At 49.8% G+C, this 21,464-nt stretch overlaps 5 protein-coding genes across 5 annotated transcripts; 3 read left to right on the forward strand and 2 right to left on the reverse strand.

The window, feature by feature from the left end:
• Positions 1-332: 332 nt before the first annotated feature.
• UCRPA7_659 (putative sarcosine oxidase protein) lies at positions 333-1,640 on the forward strand (the record flags this gene model as incomplete). The annotated part of the gene is made up of 1 exon (XM_007913253.1): positions 333-1,640. One exon carries the CDS (start codon positions 333-335, stop codon positions 1,638-1,640), a length of 1,308 nt encoding a protein of 435 aa, XP_007911444.1.
• A 5,559-nt stretch (positions 1,641-7,199) lies between these two features.
• Positions 7,200-8,873, reverse strand: UCRPA7_660 (putative serine carboxypeptidase s28 protein; the record flags this gene model as incomplete). The annotated part of the gene is made up of 1 exon (XM_007913254.1): positions 7,200-8,873. The coding sequence occupies one exon, from the start codon at positions 8,871-8,873 to the stop codon at positions 7,200-7,202; it is 1,674 nt and encodes a 557-aa protein (XP_007911445.1).
• Positions 8,874-10,442: 1,569 nt separating this feature from the next.
• On the forward strand, positions 10,443-12,340 carry UCRPA7_661 (putative snf5-domain-containing protein; the record flags this gene model as incomplete). Its single annotated transcript, XM_007913255.1, has 2 exons — positions 10,443-12,179; positions 12,245-12,340. 2 exons carry the CDS (start codon positions 10,443-10,445, stop codon positions 12,338-12,340), a joined length of 1,833 nt encoding a protein of 610 aa, XP_007911446.1.
• Positions 12,341-13,844: 1,504 nt separating this feature from the next.
• On the forward strand, positions 13,845-15,162 carry UCRPA7_662 (putative amidohydrolase protein; the record flags this gene model as incomplete). The annotated part of the gene is made up of 2 exons (XM_007913256.1): positions 13,845-14,099; positions 14,278-15,162. The coding sequence occupies 2 exons, from the start codon at positions 13,845-13,847 to the stop codon at positions 15,160-15,162; spliced, it is 1,140 nt and encodes a 379-aa protein (XP_007911447.1).
• Positions 15,163-18,988: 3,826 nt separating this feature from the next.
• On the reverse strand, positions 18,989-21,258 carry UCRPA7_663 (putative nitrilase cyanide hydratase and apolipoprotein n-acyltransferase protein; the record flags this gene model as incomplete). The annotated part of the gene is made up of 4 exons (XM_007913257.1): positions 18,989-19,008; positions 19,071-20,105; positions 20,409-20,644; positions 21,185-21,258. The coding sequence occupies 4 exons, from the start codon at positions 21,256-21,258 to the stop codon at positions 18,989-18,991; spliced, it is 1,365 nt and encodes a 454-aa protein (XP_007911448.1).
• Positions 21,259-21,464: the final 206 nt, after the last annotated feature.

A 21,464-nucleotide genomic window follows, 5' to 3' on the forward strand; every position in this document is an offset into this window, starting at 1 on the left:
AATTTGAAGTCTTGGAGCGTTACTCGATGCTCAAAGTTCACGCTTGCCGAGTCAGAAGTCATCGCAACTATACAAAATCACGACATACATGGCGGCTCTTGTGGGGCGAGATGACCCTATCGTTATCATTGGGGCGGGCGTGTTTGGGCTCAGCACCGCCCTTCACTTAGCTCAAAGAGGATTCAAGCATGTAACAGTCATTGATAGACAGCCTTATGATGATTCCAAGTACTCTTATTTCAATGGCTGCGATGCAGCTTCCGCAGGCAGGTCCTCCGCGTTTACATGGGGCATGTGGGAACCAGGCGCTGACCGCAAACCTTGCCTTAGACATGAATAAGATCATCCGAGCCGCATATGGTCCGGAAGTGGTGTACCAGAATATTGCTCTCGAGGCTATGCAAGGCTGGGAATCTTGGAATAAATACTTGGCTAAAGGTCGGGGCCTTCCGCCAGGCATGACGAAGGAGGACAGGATCTGGGTGAACAACGGCAATCTGCAGGTTTGCGGTCAGATGGAGCTCCCGCCATTTGAGAGGCACTCTATCGCAAACATGGAGAAGATCGGCAAGCGGACGTCTCAAGTTGTCGTATCAGATCCTCGAGATGTGGAGCAAGCTCGTCGCGATGGCTTCATGTTCGCCGTTGATCCCTTCAATCGACGTGTCCGGGGCAAGCTCTATCAAGCATTGTTGGATACCACGGGTGGGTTTGTCTATGCGGACAAGGTGTGCCGCCTAGCACTACACCTCTGCCGGCAGGCGGGCGTTAAATTTGTGCTTGGTGACGCGGGGGAATTCGTTAGTTACCTTGAAAAGAATGGTGAGGTGGTGGGTGTTGAGACTAAAGACGGCACCAAACACCGCGCGAGTCTCACAGTGGTGGCCTGCGGAGGCTGGACGAACCAGATTGTGCCCCAACTCGACGGCTTGTGCGAGACTACCGGCGGCTCGGTTGCTGTTATCAAAATCCCTAAGTCCTCACATCTGTACGAGCGCTTCTCACCGCGTAACTTTCCTACGTTTACCTATAAGATGCGTGACGGCACTGAAGGTGGCATGTACGGGTTTCCTTTGGACGAGTTTGGGCACCTCAAGTTCGGGTACCGTGGTACCAAGTATACTAACCCGCAACTCGTCAACAAAGATGAAAAGAGCAACGAGAAGGTTTATAGGAGTATTCCGATCACCAAGTGGTCTAAGCCAGCATCTCTGACACAGATTCCCAGCGAGGCCATGGATAAGATCCGAGACATGATTAACGATCTTCTACCCGAAATCGGCGAGGAAGGCCACGATATTGCGTTCACACGCATGTGCTGGTACAACGACTCGTTCGACAACCATTTCGTTGTCGATGCTGTGCCGCAGCGGAAGGGGCTGTTTGTGGCAACTGGTGGAAGCGGACATGCGTTCATGTTCTTCCCTAATATAGGGAAGTACGTCGTGGACCGTATTGAAGGCAAGGAGAACGACGTCCTTGACTTCTGGAAGTGGAGAGGACTGGCCGCGGATCAGATCCCAATCAATAAGCTCGCACTTGGTACGGCTAGTCCTAGAGCTTTGCAAAACCTGCAGCTTACTACAGACAATGACCTCAAGTTGAGCGTCGGGGCTCGTCGCATTGCGACAAAGCTCTAACTCTTAGAGTGAACTTCATTTGTCATAGAGGCTTGGTATATATACGCATTCACTCTGTCATATGTACTTTTTGACACTAGAGCCTAGATCCATAACCACACTGGTCATCAAATGATGTGCAAGCACAAGCAAACTTTGTGTGTGACCAGTGCTGTTCGTATCTTGGTTCAAAGTTTGAAGATGTCCCTGGGTAGCCGGAAGCTAACCGCAGTAGGTATTGCGCATCGGTGAATTCGACTTTTTTTTTTCTTCATTGAACAGAATCGAGTCTTTTGTCTCCAGACACCCGCAAAACTTTCTCTTATTTCTCTTATCTTCCTGACCATTCTCATATTGCAAGAAGACAAATATGTCTACGCTTAACGCTTTACCACTGGAGGTGATCGGGCTCGTCCTCTCCGAACTGTGCTGCACCGATCTCAAGGCCGCAATATATTCATGTAGCTCAGTATGGCAGGCATTCTGTGCTCAGCATACTCGAATCTTGTCCGATGTGGTCCATGAGTCTTTCGGAAATGAAATCAATATTCAACTAGGGTTGGCTGTCGTGCGATTTCCCAAGTTCACGCACTCGTCCGAAGGGAGTAGAGAAACCATCGACGCTTTCTATCATCAGTATCAAGACGGATTTCCTGGATCGCCATGTCCGCAGGGATCCAGAGAGCTGGCCCAACTATATCATCTGGATCTAATCATCTCCACCATTCTGGCCGACTATGTTCACCAAATATCCTTCGACAGGTGTGGTTTTGAGGGGCACACCCCGCTGTGGTGTCATCCATCGCTACGTTGCTGCATGCCAATGTGCAATTATTATGACTTGCGACCAGATCTTTCAGAGTACATTCTCCCATCCAATTTAACTTCGGAAGCTAAGAGAAGGTTCCTTCAATTTGAGCTTGTCTGTCAAATGTTTCGACATCGCCCTGGCGACCCTTTACACTCTTGGCAAGCCCAAAAGGACATACTTAGAACCTTGACCACTGGCAGAGTTCGGATACTGGATTCCATATTTGAGTATGTTTCCGATACATGGAACGCAGTAACACGGGAGATGTCGCGTCATCTCCAGGTTCGTTGGGAAGCAGCGTTGTCAAAGAACGGATGTTTTCAAGAACCATTCCCGTGTCGACACCCAAGAAAAGAGCAAGCCGCACACCCTCAGCCAGGCGAACAAGAGTCAGAGGAGGATTGCGACCTTACCTTCAGATCTGCATGTAGTTCAGACATTACGTATCTGTCAAGAAAGAATCCCATGAATTTCGAGTTTGATGAAACCGAGCCATTGCGACGAACATTTACCTCTTTCGGTCTGGTATATCTTCACTCTGTTCTGATGAAGGAGGCCAGCCAAGTCTTGAACCTTTTTAGGTCATCATACATCCCAATTGTCAAGACAGCGCCTTCATTTGGTATTTTCCTTGGCCAGTATAGCAGCACTGAGGTTGAACCACTGGACTACTACGAGCCCATGCGTGATGACGGGGAGATGTTTTGGTACTCAAAAAGTAGGGACTTCAAAAGCCTTCAAACAAATGAGAAACGTCGCGATTACGAATGCTCGGAGTTTGAGTTGCGTTATGAAATTTATCAGGGCGAGCATCCAAGCAGCGATATCCAGAACAGTAGGATTAATTTAGCCAGGGAAGAGTGGGGAAGTATTCTCGAGGACTATCAGCTGCACGATGATCTCACATCATCAATTCATCGGCCCCTTCCTGCAGGTATCTCATGGACTAACGAACCCTCAAATCTCACCGTACTCAGCTCCCGTATCTCTGAGCAACAAGTTTCTTACTTTGCCCTCTAATAAGGGACTCTCGGACTCATTAATAGTCCACGAGATCTATATACGTACGGATTGCCCATTTGTCTACTAGATTAATATATCAACTAGTATCTAGTAGTAATATCATTATCAATATATCTAGATACTACTACTTCTTCTTACTGCTTTATTGCCAGAGTCTGAAAACTTCAAGATATGCTTAGCGGACAAATTAGCTCGAGCTCTTGCGCGACTTGCGAAATTGGGAGATTGGAAGATGACTGGAGCGTATTTAAGACTAAATGTGAGCGTAGTACTGTTTCTTATTACGTCCTAATAGTGATACGCTATCAGAATTATATAATTAAGAGGGTTTAGGGCGATGGGAAGCTTGACTTCACTTATCTGAAAGATTTATGCTAGCATGACCAGCTGTTGTATACTCGCACGAAATCTTTGATGTTAGTATGAACGAACATCCTATTACTAAGTAGATTCCTAAGTCAACCAATGGTCTGTCTATCTAGGAGCCTGCTAATGCATTTGAGTTTCTAGTGATCTGTCAAGGCTCCCCTGTGAGCCTTGACGATTATATACATACCGATCAGCTGTATTTGAAGTAGTTTAACCTTTGACTAATGGAGTAATAGTATTATACGATAATAGGTGGTAGAATATCTGAGTAAGATATTACTTAAAATCCCTAGTTATTCTTATAAAATGAAATAGCTTTAATATTGATTACAAAGAGATTACCTTGGATATCTTGAGAAAAGAGCCTAAAGTGAGCTTATAGTAACGAGGCTCACCCAGCTCACCTCATTGGTCGGAATGTAGTGAGCCAAACTAATTCTGTCTGCAAGTCTATTGTGATGGTATTTTGGCCAAGTGGTGTGGGCATGGCACAAGTTTTGGGGTCGAAAGTTGGCGGGAATTACTCGGCGGACTCCTCCTCCACAGCAGTCAGACAGGATACAGCATGAACTACGCAGACGACTGGGGTTCGATTGGCTTCCTGAATGAGACCTCAGACGGATTCGAGTACTATGACAGTATCAGCGTGTCGACACATAACACACTTCCCTTCGAGATCAATGCTAGCGTACTTGTCATGGACACGTGGGGGATGTTCTATCCTGAAGGCAAACATTATATACCTGAAGTTGGGATACTTGGGCTAGGGCCATACTTTGGAGCTCCATATATACTAATGACTCGGAAGTCCTGGCCAACGACTCGAGGTTCCTGCCCAAGTTGAAGGCAGACGGGAAAGTGACGTTTGAGTTCTTCTCAGTGCACATGGGTAGCGCTGCGCTTAATCAACCAGGATCATTAATCCTCGGAGGATATGAGCAGAACCAATCGTTAGGCTCCGTTAAAGCATTTCCCTTCGAGAGCGATCGAGGGCCAAAAGGATTCCTGCTCGACGTTACGCTGGCAGTTCAGACAGGAGGCTCGCCACTTCTCACTGACGTTGGAAGCGTCTATCAGGGTTTGAGAGACAATGAACTAGCGGCAGAGATAACCAGAGATGAGGGGGGAAAGCTTGGGTCAGCAGTGGTGAAGCCAAATCCAGCGGCGCCATATATACCTTCCTCTAGGTACTTGCGAAGCCGCCGCAGGCCATCTACCCGTGACATGGAATGAAGGGCTGGGGCTCTACCCATGGAACGTGGATGACCCGCAATACTCTCGTATTACAGGATCGTCTGCGTACATGGGTTTCGTTCTCTCAGACACGGAGGCAACAAACATCACGATCAAGGTGCCCTTCCGGCTGCTCAATCTAACACTCGATGCCCCACTGGTCGACAAGCAACACCATACTTCCCTTGTAGGCCTTTCAACAGTACCCAAGGGTGGTGGGTTCTTGGGAGGGCCTTTTTGCAAGCCGCGTTTTTCGCGCTCAATTTTGAAAAGTACGTTATGTATCTGGTCAAAGCACCAGGACCAGACATGAATCAAAGTGTGATGCGGACATTTGGGCCAGACGACACGACTATCTCTGAAAACTCCATTGACTCGTTTGAGAACTCGTGAACCTCATTGTGGACGGTACTGCCAGCTGAGGATGACAAGAACACAACTACGACTTTGCCGCCTGAAAGACATAATGCCCTATCATCTGGAGTCATTGTAGGCATATCTATTGGCAGTGCCGCTGCTGTTGCTGCTACAGCAGCCCTATCTGTCTGGTGCTGGAAGAGACGGAGTAGAATAGGCTCGGCGCAGTCAAAACCTCAATTTAAAGAACCACTAGGCCCGGAGATGTCGAACAGCTTCACCTTCAACAATCAAGACCAAATACAAGAGCTTCAAGAAGGTCAAGCTCTGTTCGAGACAGGAACGCCGTTACGACACGAAATGGGCGTGCCTCACGTGGTGTACGAACCTGCAGGTCACCAGATATACGAGATGCCAAGCAATCCATCTCATGAGAGATGGGTGGGAAGATAAAATCACTGTCGAAGGAGACACCGGAAGCCATTGATCGTTCATTCTTCACTAATTACATAGCCCGCATGGGTAAAATGAAGACATAAGAAAAGCCTGACTAGGTTTTGAAGATGCGTTATCTTGAAAGAAGCAGCTTGATACGAAATACGACGGTCTTCAGATTTGCAGTTGGAAGATAAGAGACATGTTGCCAAGGGATCGTTGAAAGCCAAGGTATTTATAATAGACTGAATCCCTTGACATAGCCCCAGCCCCATGCGTCACAGGCATTGTGGGGGAGTTTATTTTAGACCTGGAACAGGAACGCTGCACTGTTGATTCGACGGTTCAGCAGCCGCAATTTGCAAGTGCTAATGAAACGCCACCATCAGCTATGGCTAGCAAAGTAAGACGCGGTGTAATTCAACTACAATGCCCAATAGACAACGTGATGAGCGTGTGATCCTGACTTTGCCAATCTTTTGTGTGCCTTGGTTTCAATAGTCGTGATGGCTCGCCCAAAGAACATAAATCGGATATTTGCAGACTGAAGGGCCTTTGCGTCGAAGACAGCATCACCTCAACAAGAACTCAATACCAAGCAAGAGCAGCTCTCACAATGAAGCTTTCACAATTGTCACCTATGCTGATGCTACCCTCCCTGGCACTCGGCTACGTCGGCGGGCCCTGCTCGGGCAGTTTCAATAAGGACGGAGATTGTATCTGTCTCGACAAAGGTGTCTGCACAGGGAAGTGGAAAGGGACTCTTGTCACCGGCAAGACGGACCACTGGCCATGTCCCAACGACCCAAATAACGTTGTGGGATGTATAATCAATCACTGCGACGGATTCTTCACCGAGTGCAAATGGACATCTGAGTGCCAATATCTCGGCCCACGTAAGTCACCATTCGACTTCTTCTTTCCCAATCTCAGAACAGAGCGAGTAGGATATAAGCTAACGGTGAACTTGCGCTAGGCAACCGATGTCCCGGCAGCAGCAGCTTCAGGTGCTGCTTTACCGACCCTTGAAATGAGTTTGAGATCTGCAAGGCTGTCCTGGCGGACGTGAAGAGTCACATTCGATGTTCTATACTGCGAGTCATTCGCCTTCGGGTATTGTCTATAGAAAAGTGAGGCGAACGGGTTACATAGGACACGAGATGGACACGGGACAAAGATCCTGTAATTGGAGATATTGATGCTTTTATTCAATGCTGTGTAAGGCTATTGCTATACCATCTATTGCGTACCGAATACATGTGCCTTCCGATGGACTCGCTGGCTCCAATACTTTGCTCACTATAGCTCATCTGGCCGTTCAAGTTGATCCTTATCTGCTATACTCGTTAGTATCACTTACTTGGGCACGAACAGTCTCCGGTCTTCGTACACTTCCACGCCTGCATCCACTGCTTCACGAACTTGACCTCTGCTGCCTGCGCCTCCTTAACCGGGGCAGGCGGCAGCTCGGCCGTAGTCTCGTTCGGGAACAGTCCGTTCTCGTCCCAGTGGTGCACGCCGTCCTTGATAAGGATGAATGGCTGCGAGATGGTTGAGGCTCTGTCTTCATTTATGCCGATAGCATGAGGTGTTGCTGCCCGCCATGGATCTTTCTCACCGTCCACAATCGCCAGGCGTGGGTATGAGATGTAAAAGCCACCCCACTGGTTGATCCTCTCGACTTTCGCAGGTGTAGAAATATTGAAAGCATCCCGGCAAATGATTGTCGAGAATTCAATGTCAACGAGTCGAGAGATAGGGGGCAGAATGTCTGGTGGGTAGCCCGAGCCAGTCTGTAGGTAGCCCCACTCTGTGCAGTACTGCCACGGCCAAGCTCTCCAAGTCTGGGAGATGTCATCCTGTCTGTAGAAGTCCGGAGCATAGCTGGTGAAGCACTCATCCTGGCTCGCCCCAGTACTAGCGCAGGGGACTACCACAGTCGAATTAATCCACCCAATATAGTTCAGCATTCGATTGGTAAGAACGTCAGCCTCATCAGCGTATCCCGCAACATCGAGTAGTTCTGTCACCTCGGTGCGGAGGGGCTCCGTGCCAGCATAGACAACTGAATCGCTGCTGACCGTGTCACAATATTCGCCATACGAGGTGTCGTTCTGGGTCGGGTCCCAGTTGGTGCTCTGTAGCCCATAGATACCGCCGTCGATGGAGTTAACAAAATCGTCGCTGCGAGTAACATTGCCCAGACCATAGACGGTCTTGATTCTGTCAACCCACTCCGTGCCGTTCTTTCCAATCAGGATATTGTCAATCACATTCGTCAACTTCTGCGTCGTGATAGCGCAATCTCCAGGAGCAAAGAGGCGCGCAGCTTCAAAATATTGCCAGTAGTCCCAGATTGCCTCTGTGACGCCACTCGAACTAATAGCGCCCCAGTATATCTCTGGATATATTTTTCGCAGGAAGGCGACAAAAGCGCCGGCATAGGAGCCACCATATGCAATGTAGGCAGTATTTGGGGCTGTGAGATTGAAGTCTTCTAGTCCTTCATACACGACATTCTTTGCGAAGTAGGCCATGTCCGCTAGAGCTTGGTCGGTGGTGAGAAACCGAAGGCTCTCGATGCTGAGATCAGAGACGGGGAAGCTTGTGCCGTAGTAGCGGTGTTCGAGAATAACTCCGAGTCCACCAGTAGCTTCAGCTAGCTGGGCAACAATGCCTTTCTGTAGGAACGGAAGTCTTCCTACGCCAGACGTCTCGCCACTCTGCAGGACGATGACAGGGCCGCCTTCCTTGTAGTGGCTTGGATCGAACCAGTAGCGCAGCTTGAAGGTCTCATTGGTATGCGGCTCATACAGAGAGTCATTGTGGAAGTGGTCAATTGGCACGTCCAAGTACCGAGCCGGATAGAGCAATGACGGGTCCGTGTCGCGGGTGCTGTACTTTGCATTCAACTCGGCATCGAGCGCAGCGACCTCCTTCAGCTCCTTGATGGTGAAGTGTGTTTTGAGGGCCTCGCATCCGCCCAGAAGGCCCAACGACGCGGTAAAAAGCTGTTTGAACCCCATTTTCCCAGACCAGGCGCGTCGACTTGAGGATGAGAAAGGAAATGGCACTTACCTGGGAGCGGCGGCAGCTGGGCCGTGCTGGGTATATAGCAGGAGAGGAAGCTCTCCTCCGGGCGGCCGATCACACCTGTTTACTGCTTGCTGTGCCGTGCCAGGCAAGCCAGGGTAAGGAAGGTGAGCAGGAGCTTTCCGTGGATCCGGACCTGTGTCTGCTGAGAGCTGACTAGTCCGAGGTCTGGTTGACGCGTTTTGGCAGGGCAATGCTCGCAAGGCAGCCTGGAATCCCGAGAAGGACAATACGACCTTCCGTGCAAGGAGCTGGAGCTTGGAGGATGGCAACGGGAGCTAAGCAGAAGGCGGAAGGTCTGCGGCAGGCCTCAAGGGGACGCTATGTTCGCCGGCCTGCATCCGCATATGGGGTGGTGGGGTTGTGCAATAGCGTGCTTAGCTGGCGATATTAAGTGAGCCAAGTGAGCTTATCCAGTTGAACCTTGACCTATTACACTTGCTGCAGAGGAGGTAGGCAGGTCTGTCCCGATTGTTTTGCCAGAAAGACACAGGGTAGTAATAAGATTGATGCAGGGCAATGCGGCGAAATGATGCAAAGCTGGAAGTTCCTGCTTGCTTACTTGCTTGATTCAGATCTTTGTGCCAGCAAAAATGACTGGACTCGCCTTCATTGTGATGTCGAAGTAAGAGCGTATTGAGAAAATGCCCCAAACACTCATCCAGATCCAAACAAGGGGTGTACAATGGCCTTGTGGCGCTGGATATGAAGAAATGCCGATCATATATCGGATCCGAGGAGTGGCTCATTTCAGTGGCATCGCCTGGTGCGAGCTGCCTGCTTGGGCCTTTCCCAATGGTGTGCTGTACCGACCACCAAACGCTCCTATTTGAGTGGTCCATGGCAAAAAGGCCACACGAGATTTCTTTGGTGAATCAAATCAGAAATATGTGAGTAAATGGGGCTTTCGACAATATTTAGGAAATGTGATTAAATGGCGATGAACCCATGATGAGAACTACCTGAGAGTGTCGACCACAAAGGAAAGAGCCACCCCAGAAAGATAAGACTGCGACTGCCATAGGTTGGAGGAGGGGAGTTGACAGCTGTTTGCCAGGTGTTGCCACCATTGCCTTAGCTTGGCTGCACTGGCGCAGAGGTGGTACTTGGCCAGATTAGTTTAGCACATGGTCTGTGCTTTGGACAGAAAGATTCGCGACAGGTGAACCTAGCTGACGCGACTGCAAAAATGCAAACCTCCAAGTGTGCGCCTGCGACAATCTGTTCACTAACTTCATCAAATTGGAGCCGACAGCTTGATCAAACAGCCTGAACTCTGGTGCCGACGAGATCTGACTGTACAACACAGTCTTTGCTAGGCAGTGCAGGCCATTGGTCCCTTGACGGCCCCATCTCACTCGCGGACCAGGGCAGCTCTACCAGCCTCGACTTCAAGCTTGCGAGGCCTTCAGCCTGCGTCCCTTCTTTCACGCCTGTTTCATGATTCGATTGGGATGCGCTAGGCAGTAAAATCATCCACATCTGGATTGCAAGTCATCAGGATGGCGGCAAGATCGCAACCCCAGGCGTTTACGTCTTCGTATGCGCCTCGCCTACGAGTCTACAACAACTCATTCTTGACCCCCAATATCCACTCTGCTGCACCATCTGGGCCCCTCTCAAGGACCACAAAGCGTGGTACCACCGTTATCAACTATGCTGAGGATGGTTACGATGACTATGATGACGACGACGATGATAGCCGACGGCGACCCACTGGCCTTCGAAGTCTGCGAAGGGACGATAGCGCGGCCAAGATAGATCCAACTGACAAGGTTGGTAAGGAGACGTCGTCGCCGGTAGAGATGCAAGGAATATTCAGAGACTGGATGATCAAGAGCAAGAACTCCAAGTCAGATATGCAGAACTATGCACAGGCCTGTCTTCCACTCACCCTTATTCCGATCCGGATCGACGTCGACATTCCGGCCTTTACGCCCAATCCTCCCTTCATCCCTATGCCGAATCAGCCCGGATACGATCCTACAAACCCCATGTACAAGACCCCCGAGACGACAGTGCCATACAGACTGAAGGATACATTCTTGTGGAATCTCCATGAGACTTTAATCACCACCGACCAGTTCGCTACGACACTGGTCCAGGACCTCGACCTCCCAAATCGCAATACCATCATTGCCGAGATCAGCAAGCAGATCCGAACGCAGCTAGAGGAATATGCTGGAGTTGCTCTACACCCGCTCTTTCACTCACAACATCAGAGCAGCGCTCCTGAGGCGCCTAAACCTGCCGCAAACGGCGGTCGCGATTCTTCGACACCAATTCCTGCTGCAGGTGGTAGTCGCGCGGACACTCCACGAAACGGTTTACCACACGTTCCATCTACGCCGTCCAAGCTGGGCCCAGGAACGCCGGTTCCAGGCTCGGTCTCTGCACCAGCGCCGGTGCAAGTTGGTGTGCCAGAGGTCACGGCTACAGCTACGCTCATCTCGGACGACCCCGAGGAAGATGACACTGAACACAATCCGGATGACACCTACCGCTGCATCATCAACCTCAACGTCAACCTTTCCAACCAGCTCTACACAGACAAGTTCGAGTGGTCGCTCTTGCACCCACCTGGCACGGCGGAGGCATTTGCGAAGCAGACATGCGCCGACTTGGGACTTACAGGTGAATGGATTCCTGCTCTGACGCACGCCATCTACGAGGCGGTTTTGCGTCTGAAAAAGGAGGCTTGCGAAGCTGGTGGCCTAGTAGCTGGTTGGGCGGGGTCCGGGGCTGTCGGTGGCGCAGAGTTCCCTAACGATGCGCTGATGACGGTGGGCGGCGAAGGCGCTGGCTGGCGTTACGATCCCGAACAGCTGGCAGATGAGTGGGAGCCAAAGGTTGAGGTCTTGTCCAAGGAAGAGATCGAGAAGAGGGAGGGCGATCGCGAGAGACAAATCCGACGATTGCGCAGAGAAACAGCGAGATTCAGCAGTAATACAGGCATGCTGGGCGGCGTGCCGCTGGGCTTTGGCTTCGGTGGTCTCATTGAGCAAGAAGAAGAGCGAATGGGCAGAGGCGAGCGAAGTAAGAAGAAGAAGCGTTTCCGAAGCTTGTCGCCCCTTCGCTCGGGAACACCCGGCGGCCGAGGTACACCGGACGTAGGTGGCGGTGGTTATGGCGGTGGTGGAACACTCACCGAGCAGGAACGACTGAACTGGCGATGCAGCCACTGTAGGGTCTGGGGAAGCAGCGTCTGGGCAGTCAGAGATGGCCCGTACGGGGCGAGGGTAAGTCATGACCTACGCGGCCTCGTCACTTGCGACGACTGATCACTAACGTTACCTGAAAACAGAGCCTCTGCAATAACTGCGGCTTTATGTACGAGCGTGATCGGAAGCTACCCCGGTGGACCAAAAATCTACATTATGGGGATTTGCGCCAGGTTTAAGAAGTCGACGTGGATGGCCCCTTCATTGCAATAACACAGTCTTGCGAGATTTGCCTAGAGTACGCCGCTGCCATGGCTGAAGCTGTACGGGATCTCGCTGCTAGGAGTGGTGTTTAGGGGGTCACTGATGATTTGCGTATGGCGTTGACCTGCAAGAAGCATGGTCTGGAATTTGGTACTTTGGACGGCTTTTAGATGGCCCGCTTTGGCATGTAGATTAGGTACTTGTATGAGATGGAAGATTCGTTCTTGTCCACAAGCTTGTCATTTGTCGTGCGACATTCATTTTCGAACCTTGTAGGGGTGCCTGTGTGTCGAGCTAGCAGATCTCAACAGAGAGTAGTGGGATCAACAGACTTCCTTGATAGCCAACACTAGAATCGTTTGTGTATTTTCCGTCGTCTCTTGATAGTACAGACCAGTCCAGTCAGGGAACGAACCTCGAAGAAGAATGCAGGTGACTAGAAGAGGCTGGCTGTCTTGTGAGGGTAGCTCGGCCCTTCTGTCCAACCATTGTGGCCGATTATGCGGGAGTGGCCTCCGACCCGGACAGGCCTATCACTTGCCTAACCTCCTCCACATTAATATCTATCTTCCGCCGCGTCACACCTTTTTGAGTTCTTAAACAAGTTTCTCTATATTTTGATCAAAAGCGATGGGATTTTCGTTCCCACTGTTTCGGCGGGTTTCAAGCAACCTTCCGTCGTGAAGAAAGCCTCCAATTGGGCAACGGCAAAGATCACATCGTCGGAAGCATGGGCGGCGAGATTTGACAGGCGATCCGCACGAACATGATTGCGCTCACGTAATAATGCCGATGCTGCAAACGTCTACTTTGCAAGTGTTGATGCGCTGGTGTATCTTTGATTGCACGCCTATTGCTTATAGGAGTGACTCCTGGAGCGCAGCTCGATGCTTCTCAAGAATTACGAGGCGCAAGAGCCCTTGAATAATAACAATGACGTACATGTGACCAAAAGCCTCGAACATTTTGGCTTGGGTCGGTCGTCGGTCGTCCAGGCCACTCCACACATGCGCATTTAGATCAGGTAAGGCAAGCTAAGTCGTGTCTACATAGAGACCAACGACAAGACACTTCCCCATCTACCTCATTTTGACTTGACTTGACACAACACAACACAACCAACCTTGCCTGACTTACTAGAGCTTGCCAAAGGTACCCCAGCAAGCAAGACAATAATCATCCATAGAAGAAGAACACTGTCTCAACTCGACGCGCGACAAACCCCCAACATTTCCCCAGACTACCAGACGACTTACCCAGCACACCACAAGACTCGCAAACTAACATTGATCTGGCGGCTACTGCAAGGTACTTGCATGTTTACATAGAGTTGTATTGGAAGTCCGTAGAGTCAAACCAGCGGGAAGACTCACCAAGCAAAAACCCGGCACAACCTTGCCCAGCCAGAGTCTAGAGACGCACACCACCCCGTACGACTACTCCACGTCTAGTCGATAGATCTCGACCATCCCTCCTCCCATGATGACTATTCTGGCAGTCACAAATGCCACTCTCTTTGAAGACGACGAGGCCAGGCCCTCATCAACCATTCGGTTCGAAGCCAGTCCAGGAGCGATCATGAATGACATGTCTCTCGAAAACACCGACAGCATCATCGATGGAACTGGCTGTACCCTGCTCCCCGCCTTCATCGACTGCCATATTGATGCCGCAGCTGTCAACTCAGCCCTGCACATCTTTGCGTCATTTGGAATTGCTACGGTCGTTGACATGGTGAGTGGCATTCTTCAGCATCTAGTCACTGCAGTCCGGATTCATATTGGAACCAGGAATGCATACTATAAAGACGGCTTTTGACTAAGTGGTTCACCAACATTGATTACAGACTATTTCCCGTCTTCCCTAAGTTCTATCTAAAACGTTGCACACATGCTAACAGTGACTAACGTAGAGTAGCACCACGGCCGAAAACCAGGCTATGCGAACCGCATCAGCTGACGAAACAGGTCTACCATCATACTTCGCTACGGGAACCGTTGCGGCGGACCCAGACAGCGAGACAGTACGTCAATTTTCACTTCGGGACACAGAAATGGTGCGCACGGAGGCCGAGGCCGACAACTTTGTGGCAAGACGCGTCCATGGCCCAAGACGTGCAGACTACCTCAAGGCCGTGACGGATGCCCCGGGGCTTGAGGACGCGGTGCTTGCGAGGCTCGTTGTTGCGGCACATCATCAAGGGCTGCAGGCCATTGCCCACGCTACAACTGCAGAGGGCTATCACCGTGCCATTCGCGCAGGATTTGATGTCCTCATCCACGTGCCAATCGACGGCGAGCTCGATGAAGAGACAGTCCGGACACTTGCTGCAAGGAATGTAGTCTGTGTACCAACCCTTTGCGCTATGCGCCGAATGGTGGTACTTATGAGAGAGACTAGCGAGGCAGAAGTTGATTTCGATAATGCATTACGGTCTGTCAAGCTGCTCTATAACGCTGGAGTCCGTATATGTGCCGGAACAGATGCAAATCAGATGAACCGGGTTCCTGTGGATATTGGCAAGAGTCTGCATGAGGAGATGGAACTGCTTGTTCGAGCAGGGTTATCCAATCGAGACGCTTTACGGGCGGCAACAACCGTCCCGGCTGAGGCTTTCAAGTTGCGTGATCGCGGACTGCTGCAATCTGGCCGACGCGCAGACCTGGTTCTTGTCGAAGGCAACCCCTTGGAAGACATTACGAACACCAGGCGCATCCGTAAAGCCTGGATTAAGGGCATAGAGGTTGAGAAGATTGCAAAATCCGTGTGGAAAGCTGACGGACCAGCCGCCAGATAACACCGGGGGCGTGCGCCGCTTGGCAATCCAGGTCACACAGGCCTTGCATCTCACCTTCCCCCTACCTGTACGGTTTTCTAAAACTGAATGCCTTCTTTGTGTCATTCGCAAAATTCCTTATTAAATCGTTACAATTTTTAATCTCTCGGATCGCGCTTATCTGGGCGCTTGACTACCACAGACATGGTCTGTGCGATGTTGACAGATACCACTGCAGGCGAGTGTTATTGACAATTTAATGTGCCGCAACTCTACTAAATTTATTATACTATCAGGTTCAATAGACTTGTTTCACTAAAATAACATGTAGTGGCAAAGGGCGAATAATTCGACCTTCGGACATCTGTTCCGGAGCTTGCAACCTTACTGCTTATTGGGCGCGGGCTCTGCGACAAAATGACGTAGAGATGCTCGAACGTCACTCCATATCAATGCGGGCAATTCACCAACGACTCTTCACGTTCAGCCTTGTTCCCTTCATGCCGATCCTGCAACAATAGACTTGACCCTTTTCGGCTGCTATTATCTGAATCTCTAATCCCAGGCCCGGTCGCGAACTTGTATACACATGGACGCCGCAAAGAAAGCACGCCTGCTCCTACCCAAGCCCAAAGCTCCCAATGGGTCTGATTCCAACCAAGAGAATACTGCTCCGCTGAAACGGAAGCGCGACAAGGCTCTGGCAGCTTGTGAAGGTGAGTTCTCTTAATGTATACACTCGAAATCAATCATGTCTCACTGTATCTTCCAGGCTGTCGCAAACGCAAAGTCCGGGTTCGTACTGTCCTGACCCCGCGGCCGAACTGAAATACTAAGTCTTCTAGTGCGATGGCATTCGCCCTGCCTGCTCGCAATGCATGAACAGTAATGTCGAGTGCCGGTATCCTGTACCGGAAGGCATGACGCCGCGTGAGTCCCAGAAACAACAAGTAGAACAGGCTTCGAATCTGCGCACCGTACTTGAGATGCTACGTCAAAGGTCAGATGTCGAATCCATCTCGATATTGAAAAGTATCCGCGAAGCTAGTACTCTAGATGATGCTGTCGGTTTGATAGCAGACGCCAACCTGCTATTGCCCGCGCTCAGTTCTCCACAGGGATCATGTAAGCTTTATACTTTCGGAATGAGAAAGAGAAAACGACAGGCTTTGCCGTCTAACAATTTAATACAGCACCTAGGCTCACTCCCATTCTAGAGTCATCGGCCTTTGACATTCGAGAACTCAGCGCAAGGTTCAATTTCCAATCCATCTCCAAAGAAGTCGCACTGCTGACATTTCCTGGTTAGCCTCAGCAGCGACTCGAGCAGAAACAGCAGCATTTATAATGGCCTTCCTATAGGGGCCCTACCCCTCTCGCAATGGACATCAGTATCGCAGGATGATAAGCACTTAACACATTTGCTAAACTTATTTTGGACTTGGGATCATACACTTTGCCGAGTTGTAGACAGGACCATGTTCTTGGAAGATCTCACAGGAGATCCAAATGTAGAAGTGCGATTTTGCTCGCAGTTCTTAGTCAACTCACTAATGGCCGTCGCTTCGGTAAGATGACCCAAACCGATGGAGAAGATACCAAATGATAACAGGTATCAATTGCAGATATACTATAAACAAGATAACCTGTTAGGCTCACCCATTGACCACAGCCGAGCCTTTGCCGACGAGGCACTTCAGCTCCTGGAGACCGAGCGTAACTACCAATCGATTACTCTTGTACAAGGCCTTGCACTACTTTGGGTATATGAAGGAAATTGTGGCAAAAAATCTCGGGCTGTTGATCTCCTCAACGAGCTGTATCATGTCCATGAATGCTTAGGTCTCAGCATAACCACTATACCCACGGGGACTCGTATGGCCGAACCAGCCGCGCAACGGAAATGGCACGCAATCTCATGCATATGTTGGGGTTTCTATTCTCTATTAACGTATGTCTCGTGCAGTCGTTCTTGCCTGCCAAATATGGCTAACAGTTCGCAAGGAAACTTTCGCTGGCATTTGTGGAAGCATCTCACGTTAGCAAGCCCAGAATAATCAAGATGTTTGAAAACGAGGCGCAATTTTTGGCATATACCGACATGACAATCCACCTCTGGTCGCCCTACCCTCTTTCCAGTCTTCCTCGATGCTCGCTGTCTCAGGAGGCTTTTCAAGCTGAGTGCGTTCTGGCCGAGTTGATCGAGCAGGTACTGTCTCTCGTTGCCTCTCGCTCCAACACAGGACAGGCGCTTGTTCCGGATTACGACGGCGCCGTCAAGCTTTACCGAAAGATGGCTGATTGGAAGGCCCTTCTACCTGATAATCTCCAGGCATTCAGTAATATTCTTCCATCAGTAGTATTTCTACAGTAAGTGCGAGCCAGCTTTTCTTTTTGGCTTCCTTCTTGGACTAATTTATGTCTCAACGCTTCACAGTACCACGTTTGACATGGCAATTCTCAAGCTTCTGGGGCCTTTCGCGCATGGCGTTACCTGGATGTTCGGTATAGACGGTACCGCATCAACTTTACGATTGACACATGCCATGACACTGATATCCAATATCTGGGCTTATCGCGCTACGTTCGGACCGCGCCACGAGTACTGGCTCATGCAGGCTTGCTTCTCCGCTGCGGAGTCTGTTATCGGTGGTTTAGGCACCTCTACTGCATCAACCGAGGTCTTTACTCGAGCCTGTCGCATCTTGTTTAATACAGGAACATTCCTCCCTTTAGCAAACGATTTCCTCCTCGTTCTGAAGGGGACTTTGCTTCACAGTCAGGCACCAATGCCCCCATCAGTCGCGAAGATCTTTTCCGGATTGTCAATTCGTTCAGGAAACATATCGATCAAGGGCGTCCGTTTAGCGCTTCCTCTGTATAGCTCCAAAGGCATTGAGATTACAACCAGTGTGGATATGCCGCAAGATGTCAATTTTTCAGATAAAATCGGGGACATCGCGGAATGATACTGAGTGCACTAAGGGTTTTTTTTTTTACCTTTCTTTTTTCTTTCCCTGCTAGTCATCTGTCTCATAGAATTACGGTGAAAACTAGATGATACCCTCACGTCTACAATTTTTGAGAGGTTCGAAATGATGTTGGGTGCCTCGATGCACTCTGGAAGCTTCTGGCCGCTTGGCTGTGATGCTGACTGAGCGGGGGCGTTGGGAGGCGAGAACGGTAGTCACCATAAAGCTATGTATTTAGCTACAACTCATGGGACTTTTACTATCTCACGACAGTTGTTATCAAACACTAAAGCCTTAAACTATAGCGGAATTTTTAAAGAAATCAACGAATTAAGAAAAGTACTGCACATGTGTCAACATCTGTATGAAAGATATAGCTGCGGCTGCGTTGGGCAGTGGCTGCACACAACTGTGTGCGCTACCGTGGGATGTGCATCGGTTGTAGCAGAGTACAATGAGCTGGACGATATATGTCCTTGGAATTGTTCCACGTTACAGTTTGCGCGTCAAGTAGCGGCGACACCTAGGTGATAGGTGCGTTATTGCCACTCCATCGAGATGATTAATGTACCTAACATGCTCCCAAGCCAAATTCGGTTGTAGGTATTTACTGGCACCGATGCAGCTGAGCAGCGAGATATTACGATAAAACTCTGAATGCCGGACAACATGTCCACGGGAAATATTGACTGTGTTTCCCAGCGAACTATTGAGCGAGCCTTGGAGAAATGGCTTGGGGTTGTCAATATCAATTGACTTGTTGGGCATGACGAGTGTTAAGCCCTTTAGTGTTGCATTTGTTGCATCCATGTATAAGCCACTCCGGCGTCTCGCCGTGACGTTGGTTTCGGCAACCAGAATCGAAGTCTACATAGTCACTGAGAGATCTCTGAAACTATTTGCGTGAATCAAGAGTCAGCTAGTCTGTATCGCAACTATATTCCCTAGTAAGCAGACCTTCACACGCATTGAGATGGATGCGGTAAAGATCGGATCTAGGAGTGTCCTTTTGTCCTGTGATTTCGATGCTATGAGGATCTCTGCGGAAGTAATTTGCGAAGTGATGTGCAAACAACTCTGGCCGATTATAATGCCCAGCGTAGTCGACGCCGTATTTTAACTTGATGAGGTCGTCTAGATTGACGTCCGCATACAAGATTCCCTCACCAACTGACAGGGGGCCAGCTAGGACCCTTCCCCCAAGCCCAATAATTGATCCTCGGCTCTTTTGCATTTGGTCCCGCAAGAGATCGCGAGTCTCCTCGTCGAGAGCGTATTTTGCTATGATATCCTCTCCGACTACTGCCACAGAGTTGATCACGTAGCAAGCTAGCGATGTTGCTAGCCCGCTTGTGAAGAGATTGCTGGCACCTTGAACATCGGATCCCGGCCCGAAGTGAGGCGGCCAGGAGGCAACATGTACCACAGGATAATCCAAACTCAAAGAGTACTGAGCTAGTGGATTGCCGTTTTCACCACAGATAAGCCCACTAAGACAGCCAAAGTCTGTTGGAACAGATGCCTTGCTCCCTGTCTGGCCAGGAGCATGCACAAGACGCTCTCCAACGGTTGGGACGTGCTTCTGATGCTTGTGTAGTAAAGCACCATCGCGGCCAAAGAACAGTTGCGTGTTGAACAGGGTACCGGTTGTGCCAGCGCGGCGCTCGTTGATTCCGACAACTGCATAGATGCCGGCTTCTTTCCATGCCTCTCCTATGGCCTCGACCTCTGGGCCTGGCACTTCAACGGCTTGGTTGAAAAGCTCACAGAACAGGGAAGGCGCGGGCTTAGCGATGAGAGGAATGGCCTCTACCCAGCCGGGATGGCCAGGAATGAAACCTTCCGGAAAGTCAACCACGTCTGCTCTATTGTGGCCTGCTTCACGGATTAAAGCGCAAACCTTCTGTGTTGTTGCCTCTTTGTCGAGGAACACCGGTGCTGCTTGCACGGCTGCTAGCTTAAGATTTCCCTTCGGCATTTGCTTTCTTGCTCCTGACATAAAGTAGAGTTATTGAACCTGTTTTCTTATATATCGCAAGTGCAATCTGGGCTTATGTTATTAGTAGGGCGTATGGGTAGGCTTGGCGCTGCCTATAATGAAGACATGACACATGACCCGAAAAGAGTTTCGTATACAAAAACACGAGCTATTGTATTTAAATGCGCATCTTACGTCTATCATTTTCTTACCTATTTAATGAGCCATTGAAAATTTGAATCGGGACCGCGTCTATGCTGTTGTCTCCGGAACAACCCGAAGACCAAGATCTCCCAAAGTTACAGTTGGACGCCTACCGTTGACTGGGTCTGTTCTGAGAATCTTGACTACCTCTGGGTCTTCTGCCGCACTGGCAATATCCTGAAACTTCTTCTCGCGCAGAACACCGTCCTTCCTATACGAGTAGAGTCCTAGAAGAACGATAACAAGTGTAAACAGGTTGGCAAGAGCGTATGGAATGAAGAGACCATCGGGAAGGTAGCCATATCGGTTGACATCTTCCCATTTGGTGACATTGGCTGTAGTATTATATCTGGAGAAACTGTCAGTAAATCGCCCATGAAGGTGAAAAAGAAAATCGATGAGAGATGGCTAACGTCAAGAGCCCATTCTGAAGCAAGCTGACGGTGGTGTTGAAACTCAGCTCCTCAATCAAGACATCAAGCGTGCGGTTCCTTGCAAGTGCTTTGTCTTGCAATCTTTGGCTCGAGAGGATGGTCTCGTTATCGTCCTTGTATAGGCGATATTTTTCATCAAGCCAAAAGAAAACGTCGAGATCAGAGCTCCCTAGCAGACTGTTGTGTGCGATAGCTGAATCAATGCCTCCAAATTGTGCTGGCCGCCATGGACTCGGTGTTTCAGTCTCCTGATACCAAGTAAATGACCCGACAACTTGATCTGTGATACTCCAGAACAGAGCAGAGTATGCGTGTTGTGCTAGGTTTGATACATCGCCAAGCTTGTCTTGGGGAAACCAGATCTTTTCTCGCACCTGGTAAGACCCCTTAATATTCTGGATTCCTTTATCCCACTCGAGCTGTAAGTCATATGTGGAGTTGTAAAGATAGCACACCTGGTGTAATCTAGTTGTGTCTTTAGAGCCTGCAGCATCCACCACGAATCTTTCAAATGTGAACCAGAGCTCATTCGTTGCGTTTGAAGGCTCCTGCAGCCGTTGTTCCGAAAGCGCTATCAAATTGCCACTTGCATTCCGGGCAGGGACGAAGGCAAAGTAGGCACTTTCAGCAGCCTTGGCGGTCCCCATTGGTTCAGCCATCATCTCGTCAAGAAAATTGTCGATCAGGATAACTGTCGATCGATTGGCAGTCTCACACTGAACAATGGGGCCGTAA

The sequence above is a fragment of the Phaeoacremonium minimum genome, assembly GCF_000392275.1.
Source record: "Phaeoacremonium minimum UCRPA7 unplaced genomic scaffold PA7_03_scaffold_39, whole genome shotgun sequence".
NCBI classification, from domain to species: domain Eukaryota; kingdom Fungi; phylum Ascomycota; class Sordariomycetes; order Togniniales; family Togniniaceae; genus Phaeoacremonium; species Phaeoacremonium minimum.